Source organism: Osmerus mordax, chromosome 18 (genome assembly GCF_038355195.1).
Source record: "Osmerus mordax isolate fOsmMor3 chromosome 18, fOsmMor3.pri, whole genome shotgun sequence".
Classification (NCBI taxonomy): domain Eukaryota; kingdom Metazoa; phylum Chordata; class Actinopteri; order Osmeriformes; family Osmeridae; genus Osmerus; species Osmerus mordax.
The window spans coordinates 6923832-6942456 of NC_090067.1; the positions used below are offsets into that span (position 1 = coordinate 6923832).

Here is an 18625-nt window from a genome sequence, read left to right on the forward strand (position 1 = left end):
GGCTTAACTATTTACTGTTTAGGAAATGTTTTATTGCTTCGGTAGAGAAGTGTCCACTTTAAGCACTCCTATATAGTATAAAGACCTGGTTGGTGTTTGTTTATTTAATGAGCCAAGTTACACACGATGCAGCAGCAGAATCTGCTGCCTGAGTATTGTACTTCTGTTGTACTATTCGATCTGCTCTGCTGTTCCACTAGCAGGAATGTTCACTTCTCAGACACATCCACATTGTGCTGTGTGTGACTCCTCAGAGAAAGAGGGACAGGCAAGCTCCACATTTGGGGGAAGTATTTTCAAAGCGCACATTACACCGTTTAAGTGCTGAGTCGACACAAAAGCTCTCTATTGAACTGAATACTGAACTTGGAAGGAGGGGTGGCATAGAGGAGCTAATGGGGCCACCCACCCAACATGAACCATATTTCCAAACATCATCTGCAAGGAACAAAAGCTATCAGAGTATTACAGGAAATCCTTTTGTATCCAAGCTTGATGCACACAGGTGTTGTCACACACAACTCACAAGATGGCACACCGCTTGATTTGAGATAGTGACAGGACAACATCAGTTGAACTAGATCAATTTTAAATGTTTTCTTTTTTCATCTGCATACATTTCACTGCTGTAAGTTGGGGTTTGTTTGTTAAACGACGGCCACAGTTTTAAAGACTAGCTTTGGGATGTGAATAGGGCTTTTGATTGAGTATGATCTGTGTGTGCGTGCTTTTTCTGGTGTCTACAAAAACTTGAGGGGTGGAGAGAGGGCAATGTGGATGGCAAACACTCTTGCCTTGTTTGCGCACACTTGGTTTTAACAGATATTAGGACTATTCTACATTTTCTTACATGCATTCAAGAATATTTAAATGTGTGTATGTGTTTATCCAAATGAAGTACACGCAGGGGACAACTTCCTGTTTTCCATCTCAGTGCATTTACATTTCTAGCATATGCAAAAAGAAAGCAAATTAAGTGTTTTTTTTTCTTTTTCTTTCCCTTAAAACTTCCACTAAGCATGAACACGTAAGGGTGCAGCCTGCCTTGCCTGCAATACATTGGTAGCCATACACCTGACACGGGCTCTGAAAAGCCCTCCATTTTTTCTGAACTTCAACAGTGGTGTACTCATATTATATGTACCCATGTTTAATGAAAAAAATGAAGTGTATTCCTGAAATATTCAAAGATTGTACTATATTTCCAGCATTACCAAGGTACCTGGAGTGGTTCAAGCTGATTAGCATTTATGGTTTATTAATGGAACCGTAATATACACACATGTATGTATATTGGTATGTATCTAAGTTTTGTCTACCCCAACTTACATTCCCACCAACAAATGTTGCCATTTTTTAAGTTCAAGGGAGCAATGTACAAGCAGAGAAGTGTCTTATTATAATAAAATTATACAGAGGAAAAAAAAAGTTAAATAAACTTCTTTTGTTTTAATGGAGATATCTCATGTCTGAATTTATGATCAAATAAATAAATCGATAGTTGAAGCAAACGTTTTTCAATTTTACTCACTGACTCATAGCCCAGGCACAAGGCCATTGAAGTTGCATTGGTACTGTAGCTCATCATACAAACTACAAAACCCATAACTCCCTTTCCCATGTCTACTGTAGTTTGTCTCTGAATTTGAACGTCATCACTTTACTAGTTCGCTAACTGGCTGCTAGCAGCGAAACGCCTATCTGCAGAGTAATCGTAGAGGGGCTGTGTCAATTTCGTTTACGATTTTGGCTACCTATAACTTAACACACTTGAATTTTTATATTGTATTGGATTGAAAAACGTTTAGGAGGGGGTAAGCTGTTTAATTCACTCGTGTTTTTGTATCAAGATAAGGAAACTGGTGCGACAACAAAATAGATCGAATTTCATGCGGCCTAGTTCAACGATGCGCCATATTGAATTTCACATCGGGGCTTAGCAGCGTTAGCTTAGCTAAAGATATTCTATGTGCATTTAGATTCATGCTTTAAAAAAAATATTATATCAACACTTTCGCTTTGAGATGGGTTTGTAAGGTTATTAGAAGGTAATAACCACAACGTTCTTTGTCATTTGGAAGACATTCTGTTGGCAGTTATTATTTTGCTAACATTAGCCTAGCTTGCCTATTACTGTTAGCTTATTTTGAAAGCTAGCAAAGAACTATGGCAAGCTTTCTGATATAGCCGGCATTAGGCAATCAATAGGTTAACTTTCACTAGATGTAAGTGTAATTAATTTCTTGCATTAGCTACCCAATCCCGACACGAAATGCTACAGATAAAATTGTACCAGTGTACTAGTTAAAATATAGTCTAGCTCATCGACTTGTCTCCTGTTCGTCCCGCAGTGTTTCGAGATGAGTAGCTCCGAGGAAGTGTCATGGATCTCCTGGTTCTGTGGATTAAGGGGAAACGAGTTTTTTTGTGAGGTATGTCATAGAAAACACTACTGGACAACGCATTTAGCATGCCTTTCTCTCCACTCCACGACCTTAGCCAGGGACAGCCAAAAATGTTGAGGGTTTTGTCTCTTGTGCTATTGATTGGTAGCTTGATTGATTGGAAACACACGTCTCAGAAACAGCTCGTTTCTGGTTAATGTACGTACTTCAGCTCTGAAACAGCAGTGATCTTACCTTTACTTCCGTGACAGGTGGACGAGGACTACATTCAAGATAAGTTCAACCTGACTGGACTCAATGAGCAGGTTCCTCACTACCGCCAGGCCCTGGACATGATCCTGGACTTGGAGCCAGGTCAGTGGCCACACCAAGTGCTGCTTTAGTGTTTGTATACTACTATAACTGACTATAGCACACCTAAGGAAGGAATACCTTTTTGAGTACCTTGTAGTATAAATCCATGAAACGAAATGTGGATGTGTTCATGCATCCTACAGTATTTGTTCTGTTGTGTTTATTCATACAAGTTGCCAGACATTTCCTCTCTCCCTCGATCTGTCCTTTGCCTCTCACAGACGAGGAGTTGGAGGACAACCCGAACCAAAGTGACTTGATTGAGCAGGCAGCTGAGATGCTGTACGGTCTGATCCATGCTCGCTACATCCTCACCAACAGAGGCATCGCTCAGATGGTCAGATTTTTGTTTGATAACATTCCCTATTAATTTCATAACCCGTACCGGGAATGTGGATTTAAGTGGAATCTCACTCTTTCAGCTGGAGAAGTACCAACAGGGGGACTTTGGCTATTGCCCACGTGTGTATTGTGAGAACCAGCCCATGCTGCCCATAGGTGTGTATTAGTACATTTACATTTACATTTAGTCATTTAGCAGACGCTCTTATCCAGAGCGACTTACAGTAAGTACAGGGACATTCCCCCGAGGCAAGTAGGGTGAAGTGCCTTGCCCAAGGACACAACGTCAGTTGGCATGACCGGGAATCGAACTGGCCACCTTCGGATTACTAGCCCTAACCCTCACCGCTCAGCCACCTGACTCTCATTAGTAGCGGTGTGTGGTGCACTTTGGTGGCGTTACTTTGATTTGATGCACATTTGCATACTGTTTTGAATAACCAAAGTAATAAGGTTTTATGCAAATCTGACCCTGTGGTCTTCGTCTTTCATCTTCCTGTTATTCAAGTAGAAGTATAAACTGGTGTTCTAGTACAATCCTATTTTCATCCTCACTCTCCAGGCCTGTCAGACATTCCAGGGGAGGCTATGGTAAAGCTCTACTGTCCTAAGTGCATGGATGTATACACTCCCAAGTCCTCCAGGCACCATCACACAGACGGGGCCTACTTTGGCACCGGCTTCCCCCACATGCTGTTTATGGTGCATCCTGAGTACCGCCCCAAGAGGCCCGCCAACCAGTTTGTGCCCAGGTACGGTGCTGCCATCTTAAACACAGATGGCGCTCTTAGACAGCTCTTATTAAGGGGCACTACTTGTTCCTAAATTTAGATTAATGTAACATTAACCTTTCAATATGTGAATACATGAGAACCCCCACATTTTTATTTTTTATCTCCTCGGTAGACGATCTGTTCACCTTTCATCCTCCTCCTATTGACTGAATGACTTCTCTGATATCCGCTTTAGGTTGTATGGATTCAAGATCCACCCCATGGCCTACCAGTTGCAGCTGCAGGCTGCCTCCAGCTTCAAGAGTCCAGTCAAGGCCATCCGCTGAAGCCAAGAGAGGAGGGGAATGGGGAGAGAGAGGGTTGGGGGGATAGAAAGGAGAGGAGGGGTCATCTTAACGTAGCTCCACATGGATGCCCCTCCGACTCAATCAGAAGACTGTATTATTTTGGTTTAGATTAGGACGTTTGAGAACAATGTCTATAAGAGTTCAGTGTGAGCAAAGCGGGACGCACAGCTGTTATTTCTCCCACTAACACACACACACACGCATGCACACACACACACACACACACTAGTACATACATAAGAACTCCATGCATCTACCTTACCAAACTCAACAGTGCCAAAAACAGGAAGAGGCGATATAGAGGAAGTATATGATGATTGGCCTTTGCACTGCTGCTAGTCTCTGTCCATTCTGGGCCACATTAGCCAGCCAGACCAGCCAATTTTTCCACCCTCCTTTCTGAGTTGTACTGATGTCCTGTCTTTGGCACAGTTTGGTAAAGGGTCATGGTAAGGCTTCACCACTGGTTGATAAACCTTTGTCCCCTTCCCTATGCCCAAACACTGGCTGGCATGCGCAGAAGCAACCTGCTTGGTGTTGATGATTGTGATGAGCATCACTACAGTGGTCATCACACTACTGGTACAGACTAGACATGTCCCAGACATTCACAAGGTGTTTTATTCTTGTGTGACATTCAGGCTTGTTTTTTTTGTATCAGTGGTAGCTACTTACATCAGAAATGAAAATCTAATTTACAGAAATTCTACATGTCTTTACAGGGCTGTGCAATTGTACCAGTTAGACAAAGCATGATTGGAACTGATAAATGAACTTTTTTGTTTGTTACACTTAGTAGAAACTCCTGCTCTGTGTGTGTCAGCTAGTGTTAACATCATCCTAAAAATACTGCTGTCAGCCCTGGGAGAATGTCAACTGTACCATGTTCTAATGGGCTGATGCTACAATAACAGAACAATTTGTTCTCCATAACTGCACTGATTTTAACAGTGTCCCTCCACATTTTAGGATTATTTATGTGAAGACTTAGATGACTGAAAGTCAGCTTCTGGATTGGTAGGAACTTTTTGTTTGTGACACTGCGGGGGTCCGTCCCCTAAATGTGTCCCCCACCTGTACTTATGTGTCTGCAAAAGTTGAACGCTTGAGATATTTTGATTTTCAGTAAACTTAACAGGATTCATCAAGAGTATAATTGCTGTTTGTCTGGGTATATTCGCAACTGTGGCAGTGTCACCAGGATTCAGAATTCTCAATAAATATTTTCTTTTCATAGATTTGTGTTGATCTAATTATGTTCACTCGTTTTGTTTGCCATATGGTCTGTCTCTTCGTCACACCACAAAACCAGAAGTATGTCCGTTGCTCCAAAGATGCCTGATTGGTGTCCATTTATACCATTCAGAAAAAAAAGGTATACCGTATATGGAAACGATTAGAATATTCTACACAATCTTTCAGAAATGTACTCAAATGCTGCTGTTCTGCCTCATGGCCACATTGTGTCAGTGGAGAGCTTAAAACCATAAACGTAAAAAGGACTTTACTTCAGCAACAAGCTAGATATAGTACCAAAATGTGTAGTTTTTTTTGCTATTGTGACTAGACTAGGCTATGAAGGTTCAAATTCCCCCTTTACACCACTCTGCTTGAACACACACATTAGGCTACAAGGAACCCTAGATGTCTTCAGTGGCTCTTTACTGAAAATTGTAAAGTTACTTAACTTTTTAAGTAACTTGTTTTCCCAGTTATTTTCCACGTTCTCTATTGTTCCTCAAATCTATTGAGCTCGCTTCCAGTTCTTCTTTTATTTCTCAAAGAAATAGACCAGGCTCAGAGCAAACTGCCTTTGTTTGCTGTGAAATGTATATTATAACTCACAAACACCAGGTAGGACATGTGCTGTTTGCTAAGTTATGGAAGTACGACATACACTGTCTAGGAATTGATCCTTAAATTCTCAGAGAAGTTGTTTTATAACACTGACATTTCTCATAATTGGTTACAACACTTGGTAGAGATGTTCTGTAACGAACATTCCAGTAGATGAAGCTAGAACAACAACAGAGCCAATAGTACAACTGCAATGATATTCTGAAAAGATTGTTACCATCTATTTCTTAAGAAAAAATGCTTGGGGATTTTCTTCAATATTACAATATTTCAACATGATGGTATGGACATGAACAGAACCAGACAGTCAGTCTCTGGTCGAAAGTATTGTCTGGGAACTAAAAACACAACAGACAGATGAAACTGCAGTGTCCTAAAGGTGAGGAAGCCGGGTAACATGATCTGTTAAGACACCAAACGGTTAAGAGGTTAAACCATGGAGCTACTGGGAAAAGAACCAGTTTCTTGGAGGGAGAGAGAGGAGTCAACGGCAGTTGTTCAGGGTGGGGCCACAGTGGCATTCCACGTGATACTGCCAAATGGCCCAAAGAATAAATATTGTACACAAAATATGCCCTATTTGAACATTTAAACACGTTCAAAGAATGACATCATTGTATACATTTATCATGTGATAAAGAGAAAAGTCAACCCCCCCGCCTCATGTTTTCATCTCCATAATTATAATTGTTATGTGATGACAAAAAAAAACTGACTCACATATCCTTGTTCTAAATTCAACTTGTTTTTCAAGGGAGCAGTAACCGTATTACTTTCCATAGAGTACAGGAGGAGAGGCAGGGAGGAGCGAGTGGGTGAGGAGTCCTTTTCTGTCTCATAACTTCAAGCCCCAACATTAAGACTAGATTCTGTTCCTCCTTTAATCCCTCTTTCCCTCCTTTGAAACATCTCTACCCCAATCGAATCCCAGATCTCACAGGAAAACTCAAGTTTGATCTTAGTTTCCCGTTAACAAACACCAAAAAATTGTGTTTGTGCAGAAGTGTATACTTTCTGGGTGATGCCCTCTTAAATAATCTTTGAACTAATATGTGGCTTTGGATATGGTATCGTTCTTTCACTGTATTGTTTTATTCAAATAATGGGAATGTACACTATGTGCTTTTGCGTTTGTGTCTATATGTATATGTAAAATTATTGAAGGGTGGTTGTACACTACCTGGGGAATGGAAAACCCTAATGCCGTACAATGAGTAAGAAACAGTAAGTGTCAGACTGTGCTAGTCTCAATTACAAAATGCCTGTTACTCATAGTCATGTGAAATGTTTTCAGCCACACCCCTAGGAGCAGCAAACAACATCGTTCTCTTGGCTACACACCACACTCAACAACCCAACCATTCCAGCCAATGTCACCCCATTTTAGTGACTTCCTTATATTTAATCTCTATCGAGGAGAGACAGTGGGTTTCCATCCTCATCCATTTGTCCTAGAAAGGTAATCTTACACAGCGCAGTTATTCATGTGATGCTTTATCTGCTGAATGCAAAGTCACAGGTGATTTGATTAGGAGATAACTGAATAAATTCAACTGACTTACACAGAGAACTATTGATTAGGCAGAAAGTAATTTCAGACCTCATGATTTAAATATGATAGATAACAAGTTTCCTATTATCTGTGCATTTCATACTAAAGCATATAAATATCAATTACGGACTAGATTTTGATCATGAACACATACATCTTAATTACTTGCAAGGTTATTTTATAGGCTGCTCAAGGAATCATTGGAGGATAGGTTCCAGAACCATTTAAATGTCAGATATCATATTTTTACAAGGTTCCATGTCTTCCTTTGTCAGAGAGACATGGATAAACCCTCAATGGTTAGTTTCTACATGCAAGAAATAGTACAAAGCCTAAAAAAAAGATTGATATAACAATACATTTTAATGGTATGTAGAAATGGGTACAGATTTCATTGAGAGCTATCCAATTCATGGCTGTACAATGAGCCTGTGGAAACTGTTCCTTGTATTGTTTTGGGAGATACTTCCTTGGTAGTCAGAAACAGAAAAAAGATGTGGTGTGTGCATGTGTGTGTTTGGAATGCATCTCACATATTGCCTTATGACTAGTTAATTTATGTCTTTGCAGTGGCTGATCTAGACACATTTTACTGGGGGGGCCAAGGTGGGGGGGGGGGGGGGGCCTTCCTTGTTTCATGATGACTACTAGAAGAAGAAAAACAACGTAAAAAAAAAAGCTCAGGGGGGCCACAGGGGTGGCCAGGGAAATTTTTACAGGGGCACTGGCCCCTGTAGGCCCCCTTGTAGAGCCGCCCCTGAGTCTTTGTAGTTGTGACTTTGTCTCATCTTTACATAGTGGGAAAGTGAACAGAACAGAGTTGAGAGTTACAATGTCAATAGTTGACAAAAGCATAAAAATGTGTCAGAGACTTCAGTGGGTATCTAAAACACATACTCAAGGCATCTGTTTGAAGATAAGCTTTGCATATTTGCTTTTCATAAGCGCAGCTACTTCAGGCAGGGCAATCGGGCAGATTGCCCTGCCTGAAGTAGCTGCGCTTATGTGTCATCCGCTCATTACCACACGTGTGTTAGCAGCACAAGCCCATTCGGCCACGTCCGATAAGACAGCATTTAAAGGCCGAGTGGATACGCACACACACGCACACACTCACAACGGTTGTTGTATGATCAGTGCTGCTGCCGCCCTCCACCGACCTCCATCTCTATTGCTCCCTGCCTCATATGTCATGTATGTATGTGTTGCATCGAGGAGGCAGGGAGTGCTTCCCTTAGATCATCCACTCCGCCCAAAGTCAAACCTACATGTCCATGTCATGTAACAATAAATGCTCAAATCTAATATGTGATTGTCTATAGGGAGTCAGGTGGCTGAGCGGTTAGAGAATCGGGCTAGTAATCAGAAGGTCGCTGGTTCGATTCCTGGCTGTGCAAAAATGACGTTGTGTCCTTGGGCAAGGCACTTCAACCTTCTTATCTCGGGGGCAATGTCCCTGTACTTACTGTAAGTTTTTTGCTAAATGACTAAATTTAATGTAATGTAAATGTCTTGACTGAACTCTCTATACTCTCTCATACAAGTTCACTTGTTTTGTATTTTGTCTTGAAGGTCAACTTGCAGGCCTGACAACAGAGTCTCTTGCCATAGTTACAGATATATACTTAATACTGCAAGACTATACTTGTCTGAAAACAAGACACTGCAACATCTGATTTCAGCTCAAGCCTTTCCTAGTATTGGAACCATTGTGCTTGCCTTCTGGCACTGAGAGATCTGTTCTGACAAGTCTCAGGTTCAGCACTATGCAACTCCTTTTTAAGCTATGTGTATTTGTTTGAGTGACGCTCTTCTCACCCTTTACAAAATGGTGATGAATATTTTGCTAACCTTTGTTAAGGGAACATACAATTTCAAAACTCAGTCCAGAACATACAGCTCTGTTTTAAATATCAGGGAAATTACTGTATAGATTTTACTCAAACACGTGATAATTTAAGGACACAATCAGAACAGCTTTAATTTATTTAAGGTAAAGATTTTACAGGGTATCATGGAAAATCTAGTCCAAATATGGAAATTCTGGGGCACCCTGGTAGCTCATTTGGTAAGGGCTTGTTCCATTAAGACCCTATTCCTTATGCAGGTGTCTGAATTTTAATGAGGCCATTTTCTTGCGGGTCTTCCCCCTCTCTCTCCCTGCATTCCTGTCAAAAAGGCCAAATCAAAAAATGTGTACAAATATTTTTTTATTTGGTCTTTTTGACAGTATTCAACCAGGTATTTTAATCAATCAGGTATTTTAATCAATCAGGTATTTTAATCTCTGTATCTCTAATTTGCTACACCTGCGAGAACAGGTGGGCGAGAAAAAGGGCGTGGGATTTTTGTTGACTATTGAATCACGGTGACGTTGGGAGAGAACGATGGGAAGGGAGATAATAAATAGCGGGTCGGTTGACAAAACTCGCTCAGTCTAACGGTTTGCTTAAACACTAACGAAACTTTTTGAGTTGACGAGACATATCGCATTTCATAATGAACAAAATTCTTCTCAACATTTTCGCAGCCGGACTATTGTTTTCCATCGGTAAGATGAAGAAACTTTTTTTCATATTGAATTAGCCTACTGCTTTCAGGGATAGGCGAGATAGGCTAAATTGAATTTGTGTCACCATCTTAAATGAGGGGTTAATTATATTATCCATACAGGCAAGCCTACATAAGGCAGTAAGTTTTTAGGCAGTAATGCATGCACATTTCTAATCAGGGTTTTGACTGTTCGCCCGACTGGTTTTTAAGCGTTGAACCGCTACGATTATCAGTTACCCATTGTAGTTTTGGGATAGGCTACTAAGAATAGGGTGAAATTTATAAAGTAAACATTTACTGACATTCATTACATTGGATGCCACATCGATATGCCAAAACTGTTTTTGGAAAGCCAGCACAAATTCACCCCTCTTCACAAGCTTGCATACAGACCACACCTGCAAATCATGTCACAACCTGACCTACATTGCTTAACCTTTGATTAGATGTCTTCGAGTTGAGTGGGTAAAACCTAAAACGGGCTCGATGACCTTTGAATATTATTGTTGCGAATAAAGCCTTGTAGTTCTGCAGAGAATATTTTCTTAGGCGGAAAACTAACGAGTCTCAGACACTCAAAACACAACTGCCTCACCCCGAGAGTTAGGAGTCAAACCCCATGAACCTCAACCCAGTAAAATTACCGTCATTTTATTATTCAACTGCCCTATGTGCTAAGGCTCACTTTGTTGCCAGTAGGGGAAAAAAGGGGCTTTGCGCAAAATGGAACAACCGATCACATCCAATAGCCTACCTCTACACGGACCAGACAAAATGTCTCAAGAGAATTTGGTTAGTCAGTTGGTTTGTGTTGGAGTTGGCCTAGGCTGGCCTATATCTTTTGGTATCGGCCACACATAGGGTTGGATTGTGACTTCCTTGAACAGCAGTGGGACCAGGAGCCATAGATCTGTGATTTTGGTAGGCTTGTGTTACGGCCTGAGGTAAGGCCAGCTGTATTTTAGGCCTAAACCTACTTTTAAAAGAGGTCTTAAAATGTGACTCTGAAGGTCCACAGACTGCTCAAGTGTCAGTGAGCTTTGTGTCTACATTGGACTTGTTTCATTTTATTGACATTGTAAACTCTTATGTCTATGATGGGCCCATTATGTTGTCGTTTGAAGTTATTCGAACCATCTCAAACGACATTAGCTGTGTCAGTATTGCCAGAGCCTGTTTAAGGAGAGCCTGGTCACTCCCTAGTAAGCCCCATTGTACCGAATTTGGTTGCAGTTCCACCAGAGTTCCACTGGGAGAGATCGCTGTCGAGTGCAAAATGAATGGGAGTCTATGGAGATAAACTGCTAAATGTCTCTTTCACCTGATTGTCGTTGAGAAATCTCAGATTTGATTGTATTTTTTGCATGTCTAACATGCATTACAAGTCAAAACTTGAATGAACGAGTACTTGTGTCCTTTCAATTTCTTACAGGGTAATTGTTGCCCATAACACGCTAGCATTCTGCTAACGAATGCTGATTGGTTAGTGAAGGACTGACTATGACCAGATCCCGCTTGATGGCATCTGAAGCAGAAGCATAATGACATTGTAAAAGGCTTTTTAGAACAAAAAAGCGACTTAAAAAAAATATATAACACCCAGCAGTGTCTTTGTTTTGCCTCCCCTTTCGAATTCAAAATTCCAATTATGAGAAAAAAAATTATATCCTGAGAAAATTGGATTTTGAGGGGTATAGCTCCATAGACCTCCATTCATTCTGCACTCGGCCATTAGCGCCCTCATATGGAACTAAAGTGGTACTGCAACCAGTTCAGAACCCGGAAGTTTCCCGAAAGTGGCAGTTCTCCCCATAGACATATATACATGGTTCTCCCCATATTAGACGTTCTCTGGTATTGCACTCCACGATGCCCTCTTGTGGATACCATAATCGTGCATGCCGTAAAGCAGGGGAGAGGCGGGTATGACCATAGGGTATGACATGCAGTAAATGGCTCGGCCCGCTGCCGTTTAGCCTTCAGCTGTTACGCACTTTCCCGGTGAGCCACCAGGGTATGTTTGAACTAATTAAATCATCTTATGATTAATCTTAACACTTAACCCCACCACGGCCCGAACCACGGCCCGAACCACACTATGCATTGCACCTTGCATTAGAGTCGATAGGTGGCAGTAAATGAACAAGAGAGCGCATTTGACAAGCTGAAATTGACACACCCAGAGATTGTCTAATATGGGGAGAACTGCCACTCTCGGGGAAACTTCCGGGTTCTGAACTGATTGCAGTTTCACCCTAGTTCCATATGAGGGCGCTAACGGTCCAGTGCAGAATGAATGGAGGTCTATGGAGCTATACCCCTCAAAATCCACTTCTCAGGATATAATTTGATGCTTTTTTGGGGGAAGAAGAGTTTACCAGTCGATCATTTTTAACCTTTACTTACAAGTGATCCCATTGGGAACGACCTGTTTGGAAAGGATTTCCTCTGAACAATTGTACGAAATGCGAATGTAAAAACAGACATGCATATATATACCATAGCAAGTTTAGAATTAATTTGCAAAAAAAAATCTTTTTTTGGCATAATGAAATAACACCTAATTAAGTTCCGAAATCTTGAGTAGATCAGGAAAGGAATGTTCAGATGTCTTCTCTCCTCAAAGGGGGTGATACTGGTTCAGAAGAATTATGTATGAGACAACCCATCTGTTTTAGTAGTTGGCTGTTATTGTGGTAAACATTTCATAAGCCTTTGATACAACAGCCCATCTATCTTTGTTTCCGTGTGACTCATCCTGCTTCCAGATTCTGTGTACCCAAAAACCTGTGGAGCCACTCTTAACTCATCTAACCCTCTCGTTTGGAAATGATGTGCTATAGCAGGAATGCAGCTCGGTGTGTCTCTGTTGGCACAACCAGTCAAGTGGGGGTGGGTATAGTGTGGAAGTCACAAGTGCCAGGGAGACTCACTAAGCAAGTTTTCTGGACAAGTAGCCTAAAACTCTACAGTTGTCATCTGTCAGACTTAACATTTACACTTAACACTTACATTTAAAGTACAGTGACTTGGAGTGAGGTAATGCAGTCAAAGCAGTAGTAAGGCTTAATGGGTGTGGTGTGTTAGGAGGGTGATGTTGCAACCCATGTTTTGTTGCTTGTGGGAAATTCATTTGAATCAGTTGATTTTAGGGATTGGTGTGTCAGTCAATGCTTTAAATCGTGGGTGTGGCGCTCGTCAAACTGATCACTTTACACTAAATTGGGGTGTGACCGAAACTAGTTTTGGAGGAAGATGTTGGCAAGCAGTAGTTTGTTTCTGTCTGATCCCCCCCCCCACCCCCTCTTTTTGCTTTGCCTCATTGTTACCGTTTCCTTATCAGTTTCATTAGTGAAGATCATTTGTTTGTCCATAGTAGCCGAATTTCAACAACACAAACTCAAGCTGGTCTGTGTGGCGTGAGATTCATACAAAAAAAGGCAGATGCGGTTTGGATTGTGTCACACCAGACTTGAAATACAGGTTGTCCTCCTGTAGTAGTGATGAGGGATTAAAATGGAGTTCAGGCCTACGGTTACCTTCAAGGCAGCTTGCGGACCTTGACATGAAGCCCATTTGAAGTTGAGGTCTGAGGAAGATCCCAAACACGTTCCATTTGTTCCTGGTTCTCAAGTGTCTTCTGAGGCCACTCAGAGCCCCACCCAATGCTTTAAAAAAAATCTGACTTCAGACAAAGCTGTCCCTTTTTTTAACAGCATTGTGAGCTACAGAGGTCTCAAGAAAAATAATAATAATTGAAATGTCGTCAATAAGAAGACTGCTGTAGATGGTTACCCATTTTTGGTTGATTAACAGTCTCTATAATGTGACAAATGTTGATTAGTACTATTATGAGGGTGACAATAGATGTACTTTTCTGACTAGTAGTAAGTAGTAAGTTTTGTTGTCTGCTCCTTTCTTGCATCCCAGGCCATGCTCTGCAATGCTACAAGTGTGATTTGGGCCTAGGGAGCCTGTGTATAACCTACAAAATCACTTGCGATGCTGGCGAGAAGTGTTTCAGTGGCGTCGCAACAGCAGGTAAGGACCCCAACATGGATGCCTGGCAGTGTCGTGGCTTCCCAAATAGTCTCTTTTCCCCCTGCTTTGGAAATTAAACCTCACCTGCAAATATGGTAGCCACATGGCAAACGTCGAAACGACGATTTCTGGTTTCCGTCTGTGGTGTGAGTCACCTATTAGGAAAGTCCCTTGTGACTCAGAGCTCAGTTTATTGCTATGCTGAAGGAGGAGTAAAGGCTTTATATCAACCTGTCACTTTTCAGTTTGTAGTAATTTTCATATACAGTTAGTGACTCAAACCTAATGATGTTGTCTGTTAAATAAGGTATTACTAAGCAAAATGGTTGCCACAAATGTTCAGCTGTCTTTGTCATTGTAATTGCACACGTGCAACAGGCATGCATCTTTTGATTTGATCTGTCTAAACCTTTCTTCAGGAACTCTCAATATCAAGAGTAAGGGCTGTCTTGCTGCGAATAAATGCAACAAGACGGAACCTGTAACTTTCCCTGGCAGCAACACCACCGTCTACACCGAGACCAAGACCTGCTGTGAATCTGACCTTTGTAACGCTGCTTCCAGCCTGGTTCACCTCAATGCCTTTCCCCTGGCCCTCCTCACCCTCACCAGCTTCCTTGTGACCAAGGTTCTGCTGTAGGGAGCATGAATGCCCCCCACCAATGCGCACACACACACACACACACACACACACACACACACACACACACACACACACACACACACACACACACACACACACACACACACACGGTTGTAAGAAATATCCTTATTGTACACAATTCTCATTGATTATCAGGAAACATGTATTTATCGTTTCTCCTCAAACTAATACAATTAAGGACATTTATTTGTCTAGCTTCTAGCACTATCTGTATTGAATTACTTTAGAATTGCGTCTGTGTATCCTTGGTGGAAATATTTGTTTAAAAGGCTTACTTTAAAATGCAGTGCAAATATGCGTCACACTCTTGCATTGTGTACTTCGGTCATTGATGGAACGCATCATGTCTAACCTGTTTAGTCCAACGAAACCTCTCACTGATACTCTAGTTCAGGAGTCACTAGTACACCAGGGTTCAATACAATATCAGAAGGCTTCGGTATTTTTCCACACTTCATCATGGATAGTTGAATTGCCTTGTATGCTGACAGAAATATTTAAATGATCCATGGCAAGGAAACATTTTGTCCACCTAACATTTCAGGCATTGTTTACTCTCTTACTCCTAAGTGTGAAGTCGTGTTTAATGGTCACCACTGCTTGTTACCCTTCACCCATGCTTTACTATGCAGCCAACAAGTAGGCATTGAATAAGTGATTCACTTTCTTGGCTCATATTTGCCAGTGATGGGATAATATTTGGCCCAAAAATAATTTCTTACGTTTTTTTTTACTGGATCATTAACTGATAGTGAAGCTTGATGACTTTGCAATTTCACCTCTTGATACATTTGTGGGGCTTTCACTGGCAACTGCATTTGCATTTCCAGTTTGATCATTTCTAAAAAGATTAATAAATGCATTGACCAGCTTTTCCTAGAAAGGACCAACATTGATTGCGATATCTTGATTTAACTTTGGATCTTGTCTTTGACCAAGTTCTGCTTGTTTCTCAGTGACCATTCTGCAAGTTTAATGAGATAATATTGTGATTGTATTTATCTTGTAAAGTTGGGAGAGAAATGTAAAAAGACAGACTGGTCTTGTTCATCATCGAGGAGTCTTTCCCGATGAACTGAAAATGGTATGCGGATAATACTGGCTGGTACAATCAGGAATGACTTGCTTGTTTAAGTGCACTTCCTCCTGAAATGTTTAAACTTTAAGTGGGAAATTTGTAACTGATGGATGTCTTTCAAAACTATAAAGAATTAAATAAATTTAACTTTTTAAAAGAAACTCTCGAGTGGTTATTCATCGACTTGGGTCATTCCTTCTGATCTGACTAACATTGCTTTCCTTCTCAGCTGGTTGGTCATACAGGATTTTCATGTCTCCTGAAACTGAATTTCAATGTCAATGGGGTTCATTTTAAAGTGATATCTACAGTTTGAGACTAATGCTAAACATACAGTTAGTGCTATCCTCTTGGGGACACTTGTCTGAGCCTTTTGTGTTCTGTAGTTTCCCGTTTCTTGTGGTATGTCAGGGAGGGAGTCTCAAAATACTCTCCTCCTGACATCACTCTCAGGATGGCAATTCACCTGAAGAACCTCCTCCTCCACCATCCCCTCTGGCAGTATATAAACACCTGGACAAGACTACTTTCTCACTCAGCCTGTCATTTCATCCATCCACCTGACAAGTCAACTAGCAAAACAAGCTTATTTGCAAACAAGAAAATCTCAAGATGGCAAGGATTGTATTTGGAATCATTGCAGTGATTGCATCCTTTGTACTGGGTAAGGTACATTCATAATGTATAAAAAACTCAATCTTTAGGATGAATTTTTGTGAAGTGTTTAAACGGTAAATCATTCAGATTTAAAGTCTAGGACATCCATCACTTGTATGGGGTTAATTCACTTAAACAAATGTACAGTGTGATGGTAAATCTATATGATAATGCTGAATATGAAGGATGTATGTTTGTAGTGTAAATAGGAACAGCATTCCTGTCACATGAAATTGAATGGTTCAGTCTTTCAATCGTTTCTCTCATCTCACCCAATGCTCACTGTTTAATATTTTGTATCAGTAAAAAAAAAAGTTAATCCCTACAAGAAAGTATCTCGCCTTGCTGTTTTAGTAAATGAGAATGTCCTTAAATGACTTGCCTGGTAAAATTAATGTAAAATGGTGTGTGGTCTGACCATGTGTCTGACTTAAAACAACTTCATGTGATTTGCAGCGGATTCCCTGAGCTGTAACAAGTGCACAGTCGGTCTGTTTGGGTATTGTCTGAACTCTGGTGAAGTCACCTGCCCAGCCAACAACAACTCCTGCTACTCAGGGAAAGCCTGTAAGTATATATTCCCTTTTCCAGCAGTCTAAAAGCCTTTTCATTACACACACAGCACATCCTTCCAGAATATAGACCCTTCTTCAGAAATTCATGCTAATTTGAGACAAACCAACCCTCCCCCTCCCTTCTCTTACGCTTTTCTCTCTGTCCACCAGCCTTCCCTAGCATCACATCCTTCAGTGGCTTCAACACCCAGGGTTGTATGACAAACACCTCCCTCTGCAACACAACCACTAGTGGCATCATCTTGGGAGCTAGCTACACAGTCCAGGTCACTTGCTGCGAAACAGACAAGTGCAACCCTGTCACCCTTAATGGCGCACCCTCTTCCAAGCTGTCCCTTGGAATGGCTCTGGGAGCCGTTGCCATGGCCACCGTGTGGGGGAGCGTCTGATTCTAGATTAAAGACCCCATGTTCAAAAAACAAGAATAATTCTTTTCAGACTACTCATGAGACAATGCTTGAACACAATAGTGTCATCAATGACTGTGTAGTATCGCTTTAGTCTTCCCTTTCAACCTTTAAGATCAGAGCAAAGCACTGAGTATCCATGGGTAACTGACACTGGCTAATTTAAAACAACGGTGTAAGCTGGACTCTGTCTTGTGTCTCTAAATGTCATTATCAAGTGTTTGTATGATGAAATGGTACATACTTTGCTATATTTTAAAGCCGTTGTAACGTAATATTTTTAATTTTGGTAATTACGGATCAACTTGCCCTTACTTGAATGAAATCAAAATAAACACAATCGTACAAATATATCCTTGTGTTTGAAATTTGCTTTTTCTTCCTGTTATCATGTTAGTGAAATGACAGTATAAACAAAGAAGTCGAAGAAAGCTCAAATTCACCTCAAGTAAGAGAGATACTGTAGTTAGATACAATTGATGTTCGGGATCAAAACACATATCATAGCTCTCATTTGGGCAAAGCTGGTTCTGGCGGGGGCCTTGGGCTGCAGTCTGCGTGTGATGTCAGACTCATGCAATCGACTACTAGTGTGTTAACTTACAGTTTTTCACAAGTTCTAAAACACATTACTTGAAACAGTCACCCATTTTCTCAAAACTGTAAACACAAAACCTCATCTTCAAGCACTATTTACAAAACCTCTGAATCCTCTTGCAAAATGAAACAAAGAACAAGAGTGAGTTGTGAGTAGTGAGATGCAGGGTACAGTACTGTATAGGGGTAGAAGGAGGAGAAAGAACAAAAAAATTGCAAAGAGCAAAGCAGAGTAGTAATTTCTGATAAATTTTGAGCTACTATGATAAAACATGTTTTTGTTCATCAAAAGACAATGACGGATAAATATGAGATTACGTTAAAATGCTTCTCCCTGAGAACTATATGTTTTGAACAATGTGTTTTCTATTTTTTGGTGTATTGTTTACTGACTGCTTGATAGTGTATATAATTTTGATCACTTTATTTATGATTTGAGAGCAGTGTTTGATTTTGAGCACA

The 18625-nt window shown here is 40.9% G+C and overlaps 2 protein-coding genes across 2 annotated transcripts; both read left to right on the forward strand.

Moving 5' to 3' along the window:
- The first annotated feature begins 1674 nt into the window (after positions 1-1674).
- Positions 1675-4311, forward strand: csnk2b (casein kinase 2, beta polypeptide). Its single transcript, XM_067256474.1, has 7 exons — positions 1675-1814; positions 2352-2432; positions 2657-2759; positions 2981-3096; positions 3182-3257; positions 3664-3853; positions 4071-4311. The coding sequence occupies exons 2-7, from the start codon at positions 2361-2363 to the stop codon at positions 4159-4161; spliced, it is 648 nt and encodes a 215-aa protein (XP_067112575.1). The 5' UTR covers positions 1675-1814; positions 2352-2360; the 3' UTR covers positions 4162-4311.
- A 5690-nt stretch (positions 4312-10001) lies between these two features.
- Positions 10002-16088, forward strand: spaca4l (sperm acrosome associated 4 like). Its single transcript, XM_067255837.1, has 3 exons — positions 10002-10142; positions 14075-14185; positions 14605-16088. The coding sequence occupies exons 1-3, from the start codon at positions 10091-10093 to the stop codon at positions 14823-14825; spliced, it is 384 nt and encodes a 127-aa protein (XP_067111938.1). The 5' UTR covers positions 10002-10090; the 3' UTR covers positions 14826-16088.
- Positions 16089-18625: the final 2537 nt, after the last annotated feature.

What these genes read in the sequence shown, in the direction of transcription:
- csnk2b (XM_067256474.1), top strand. Translation starts at nt 2,361, where the DNA reads ATGAGTAGCTCCGAGGAAGTGTCATGGATCTCCTGGTTCTGTGGATTA. An exon ending in ACAGAGGCATCGCTCAGATG is followed by an intron (nt 3,097 to 3,181) that starts GTCAGATTTTTG and finishes TCACTCTTTCAG; the next exon opens with CTGGAGAAGTACCAACAGGG. An exon ending in GCCAACCAGTTTGTGCCCAG is followed by an intron (nt 3,854 to 4,070) that starts GTACGGTGCTGC and finishes TATCCGCTTTAG; the next exon opens with GTTGTATGGATTCAAGATCC.
- spaca4l (XM_067255837.1), top strand. Translation starts at nt 10,091, where the DNA reads ATGAACAAAATTCTTCTCAACATTTTCGCAGCCGGACTATTGTTTTCC. An exon ending in CGGACTATTGTTTTCCATCG is followed by an intron (nt 10,143 to 14,074) that starts GTAAGATGAAGA and finishes CTTGCATCCCAG; the next exon opens with GCCATGCTCTGCAATGCTAC. An exon ending in CAGTGGCGTCGCAACAGCAG is followed by an intron (nt 14,186 to 14,604) that starts GTAAGGACCCCA and finishes ACCTTTCTTCAG; the next exon opens with GAACTCTCAATATCAAGAGT.